The sequence below is a fragment of the Eleginops maclovinus genome, chromosome 22, assembly GCF_036324505.1.
Source record: "Eleginops maclovinus isolate JMC-PN-2008 ecotype Puerto Natales chromosome 22, JC_Emac_rtc_rv5, whole genome shotgun sequence".
NCBI lineage: Eukaryota > Metazoa > Chordata > Actinopteri > Perciformes > Eleginopidae > Eleginops > Eleginops maclovinus.
In genome coordinates this window covers 9,016,691-9,021,981 of record NC_086370.1, presented here as the reverse complement: position 1 = coordinate 9,021,981, position 5,291 = coordinate 9,016,691, and the positions used below count along the sequence as shown (strand labels likewise).

Genomic DNA, 5,291 nt, shown 5'->3' with positions numbered 1-5,291 from the left:
CTTAGCTGTGTATTATTTCCTATGGCTACGGCATAATGGTCAATCTTTACAGTGATGAAACTACTCATAACTGCTTAGAGATTTTATTCACAATGTTTCCCTCCTCGCTCCAAATAAACATCCTCGAAGGTAAGGATCACTATTCTAAATAAAAGATATACCACAGGCACCACTTGAGCAATTAAGTACTCTCTAAATGTAAATTGAACCAGAGCAAACTAAATCATTGTCTGTTTTCTTTTGTAAACCAGGGAAAATAACGTGCAATTGCTGAAGACTGATTAAAAGTAAAATGAACCCAATTGGTGTAATACATTTTACAGGATTTCATGAATAAAAAAGCCTTTACAGCCAGAGAAAGAGCAGAAAAGCCTTTATGTTGTACACAATACTTTATATCAAAGAATCACATAGAAAACACACTTCCTTCAAGAGAACGCTTTAACTGCTATTTTCAATACTCTGATTCTCCCATTAGTTGCTCATCATGTTAAGCCCTCGACTACTAAGGACATTCGAGCAACAGAAATACACACACCACAGCACACAGACCCTTAACTTTAAGATTAGAATGCAACACATACAATTCAAAAATATATCCTCTAATCTCGCAGTAATGACTTTTTTTTAAAATCTTTTATACAGTTAGAAAAAATACACAGTTAACTGAATTCATAGGAGGAAACACAAAGTCACATGTGATGCTGTGTTTTACACCATGACAGCTTTTGGTTAAAGCACTGCTCTCTGTCCTCCGCTGCGGTGTCCTGTGTGCTGTCAAGCATCAATGCGTGTTCACTTGCCCAAAAAGGTTTTGGAACATTGTGCCCTCCCAGCCTCCTGAGGGTCATGTGTGCTCACACGTCGTCACCTCGGGGAGGGGCGTCTGGTCCTGCATGATCACTTGAGGAGGGTTGGGGGCAGGGCGAGCATGGGCCACTGAGTTTTTCTGCAGCTCCACCCCAAAGGCAGGAGAAGCGTTCTGCAACTGTCTCCTGTACTGCACAAAGCTGCAGGTCTTTAGGATGATGGCCAGGATGTTCTTTCCCATCAAGATACCGGATACCCTGGCGTCCCTGTACAGAAGCATGTTCCCCCCACGGATGAAGAGGGTGATGACGTTGATGGTCACCAGACTCAGGATGGGGTACAGGAGCATTTTGTGGGGCACGATGTTGATGCCCTGCATGCTGATTTCGCTCAAGGACACACAGGGCAGCACCAACAGCAGGATGTAGCAGTAGAAGAACATCAGGCCCTCGGCCCACAGTGGAAGCCCCTTCTTTTGGGGCTCCCACAGGTTGGCCTGGATGTCCAGTATGTCCAGCAAGTCCACCACAACCCAGAAGAGACGATTACGGATCTCCTCACGCTTCTTGAAGGCGCGAACATACTCCATGTGGTCGATAGCAACCAGTACCACAAACAGCACCGGGATACAGATTGACAGCAGCAACGTCAACGCTTTCCTCGCAAGAGCGTCCAGGCTCTTCCTGTCCGCCTTGTAGTTTTGATACACAAAGTACACCTTGATCTCCAGCACAAAGATGTACAGGAACCATAGGATCATAGCATAACCCCGCTTAGCTGTTCGTACCTCGGCTCCCACCCACACCGCTACGTACCGCAGGACGATCAGGAAGCAGATGTCACCCACCATCACCATGATGCAGATGCCAATCTTTCTTGGCCCGTGGTTCTGCTCCACCAGGTAGGCATCAATCAGGGCCATGCTGCTCATGATCAGGATGGTGGACAGGCACACGTGGGGCTTGTTGGTGGGGGGTGGAGGTACCATCCTTGTCTGAGCGAGAGGAGGAGTGTTGTTGAAGAGGGGTTGCAGAGGGTGCTCGGTTTGTCCAGTGGGGGTGCAGATCAGATAGGGCTGCTAGACAGAGGTGTTCCCCTCCATAGCTTCTGCCTTGGCCAGAGTCCAGGATGCATTAATAGGATTCACACAGATCACTTCAATCAATCTCCTCCTGTGCCCAAGCCACCTGCCGGGTAGACCGTACCCCTCATTTAGTAAATTATGTTCATTGGCAAATGGTCTGTAAACATACAGGATTCCTATTGTAACAATTAATAAAATAAATCAGTCTACCTTACCACACTGATAATCACTCATCTAACACAGCACAGCAGTTTAATCAACCAGTTGGATTTTCTGTTAATGAAATACAAAGAAAAAAGCTGCTGCGATGTGTTCTCATTCCAGATTCCTCTCCGACACCCTTGTTTTCACACAAGCTTAAGCCTTCAGAGATAAAAATCCAGCTGAATACTCACTTGTGTCCCTCTTTGTACTTTATCCTAATGACTGGCAGCGAGTGATCATCCATGAGACTGCACTTGGAGATCACAAAGCCCATCTGTAATCCACAGAAATGCTCGGGATGCTCTCCTTCTCTGACAGACGTAAATCCACCGGTCATGGATATTTTTCTCTCCTTTTTCTTTTTCTTTCTCAAGCGAAGAAATCCCAAAATATTGCCGTCATAATCCACTTACTGCTCAGACTGAATCAGGAGAAGGCATTTTAATGGTCTCAAAGACCGCTCTCAATTCCTGCAACTAGGAATAGCAGGTTATGTGGTGTTGTGCGTAGATGGAGGGATTAAACCTCCAACTCCCCGAATCGAGAAAGTTATTCTTAGTGGGAAAATCTCTGCATTTAAGTCCTGTTTAAAAAATAATTCCTTCTCCAGAAGTTTTTCTCTCCATCATCCAGGATCCTCCACAATTTACCATTCTGTATCTGTGCAAGTTTGTGCCTTTCAGAAAAAGAAGTGGTTTGTAGTGAAAGTGGAGTTCATGTGTGTTTCCCAGCGTGTGTGTGTGTAGGTTTCAGCCGTCTGCATGCAGTTGTCGCTGTAAAATGCTGCCCCCCTGGCGAGATCCTGGCTGCTGCGCTGTTTTCAGTCTCCTGCTCAAGCAGCTTTTGCCAGGGACACCCGGATCAACAGCACCATTGGATTCCCCTGTCTCCACTCTTGCATGCTCTGCCAGCTCCACCAGCGCTCTACTCCACCAGTCAGATGCTCCTCTGTTGCGTTTCAAAAACACTCCCGGGATAAGCTCTCTCGCAGCCTCGCTCCGTTCCCTTCTTCCTCTCCTCTCAAGTAAAGGCACTTGCTGTGTGGAGGTGACGCTCAGCAGACCACAGCTGCAGAGCGAGGGAGAGAGGAAAGAGGTGGAGAGAGAGACAGAACACTTTTCAGGGGGTAGAGGAAGGCGGGGGGAGGGAAAAGGAGCCAGCCTTTTGCAGCTTAGCTGAATGCACAACTTCTCTCTCTCACCCTGTGTTTTTTTTTCTTCCCCTCTCACATCCCTGTCTTCTCTTCACATTGTGTGTTGCGCTGATATCCTATTTTCTCGGGCTCTTTCTTTTTTGGCTACCAAATAGAGCCCTGGTTTCCTTCGTCTTTTAGGATCCCATTAAGGTTCTCTTCATGTTTTTTTCTCTTAATCTGGGTTTGATGTGCAGAGATGAAAAGTGATCTAAAGAGGCAAAAAAAAAGGGATCGGGGCGGGGGAGTGGGGTGGAGGAAGAGGAGATGCTCTTCAGTATTGGATGTTAAAAATCCAGCTTCCCAGCAGGCTGTATGTCTGCAGTCCGTGGAGACATGGGGGAGAAGCGGAGGGGGGTGAGGAGTGCAGTGGCTCCTCCTGACAGAGCCTTTCTATTGATCTCCGGACCTAGTGGTGAATCAGGATCCTGAGATGGGGCCAGAGACCAAAAGAGATGAGGGGTAAAGGGATGTACAGATGTCAGATTTTGTTTTTGTTTTCACTCAACAAAATGAGCAGGCTGAGGGGGATGATAAGAGAGAAAAAAAAGAACAGGAGATGTGCGAGGTGGGACTAAATGTCAGGGGAACATTGTAATCCTCTGAGACGTAATAATGCCTGGGCTGGCAGATAATATGAAATAACGTTGGGGAAAGGTTGGTGTGCTTTTCTCTGCCATAGAGTATGCTAACACTAGTAGCTCTGTCTATCCAGCTGGGCCAATTAGTGATAAGCCTTCCTCAGAGGAACCAAACTGCTTTCATTACTACAGTATGAAGCCATAACTACTGACTCCATGAATTGCAGTTTATTGAGAAGTCAAAAGTATTGGCTTTCTGTGTAGTGTGGCTTGCACTTCTCATTCAACTGTGTAACGACAACTAAACCTAATTGCCATCAATCATGCAGATTTTTGCAGTCATGAATGAATATGGTCACAAATTCGCCAGATGGGGATCAGCTGACAGCCGCCATCATGGCTGTTTATGGCTCCGATCATTGAAGCATATGAAGAATCGTGTTTGAAATATTCCGTCAAGGCTAACAGCCGTTTTTTGCCTTTCACCAAGCTGCTTTCTTATTGACTATTTCGCCTGGATTTGTCAGCCAAAATTTAGCCTTGACAAGCGGAGTGATGACTTGGATCATCCTTAATCTCTATAAACAAATATCTGCATATGAATGCAGAATCAACTGGGGACGGGACAAGATTTTGGTATCCCTGGTTTCTGTCTGTTGTCTGATTTTACTCTGATTTCTAGTCCGAATAGTAATGACCAATCAGGTTTTAGCAGAATTTGGTTGCATTTAACAGCAAGTAAACAGTTTGTGGAGATCGTAAGAGGCGAAACGCATTGGCCAAAATGCATTCACTGAACCAATCGGCTATCGCCTGATAAGGATTTCGCTTGGCTTTTTATTTATTAGTCTACATTAATATACAGACATCTGTTTATATAGATTGACCTAGATGTTGCCTAGATCAGGAAGTTGCTAATTGGAGTGCAAACAACGTTTGGTGCGCAGAAGGGAAGTCGTTTTCCAGAAAACCTGAAATATCGGCTGTTGTCCCCAGAGGCTGAACCATTGGATAGCAGATCAGTTCAGAGATTAGATCCTTTTTTGAAAAGAGTCCACAACATTTCTTTTACATTTCATTATAAAGCACATAGCATATTCTAACTTAATACCAACTGTCGTGACTGCAACCCATTTAAAAAAGTGTTAGAAAAGGAGGCCTCTGTGGTTAGAAATGTATTGTGTTAGGTCACAAGTCTGATCCCTGAGACAGGCAGTGCACCCATTAACAGCGCTGTGTCCTTGAGCCAGACACTAAACTGCTACCTGCTTCCTCATTTGCTCCAAGTCACTCTGGGTAGCTGCGCCAGCTAAATGCCTGAATTGTAAATGTAAATGAGTGGATGGCCTCTTGCCTGTTCCACAAGGTAACAGCTCTGTGATCCAAATAGTTTCACTAAAATCAGTATGGGAAATTGATA

At 45.3% G+C, this 5,291-nt stretch overlaps 1 protein-coding gene across 1 annotated transcript; it reads right to left on the bottom strand.

Moving 5' to 3' along the window:
• Window positions 1-397: 397 nt before the first annotated feature.
• LOC134858962 (transmembrane protein 121) lies at window positions 398-3,117 on the bottom strand. The gene is made up of 2 exons (XM_063875205.1): window positions 2,290-3,117; window positions 398-1,997 (listed from the first exon to the last, which is right to left on the bottom strand). Exon 2 carries the CDS (start codon window positions 1,796-1,798, stop codon window positions 848-850), a length of 951 nt encoding a protein of 316 aa, XP_063731275.1. The 5' UTR covers window positions 1,799-1,997; window positions 2,290-3,117; the 3' UTR covers window positions 398-847.
• Window positions 3,118-5,291: the final 2,174 nt, after the last annotated feature.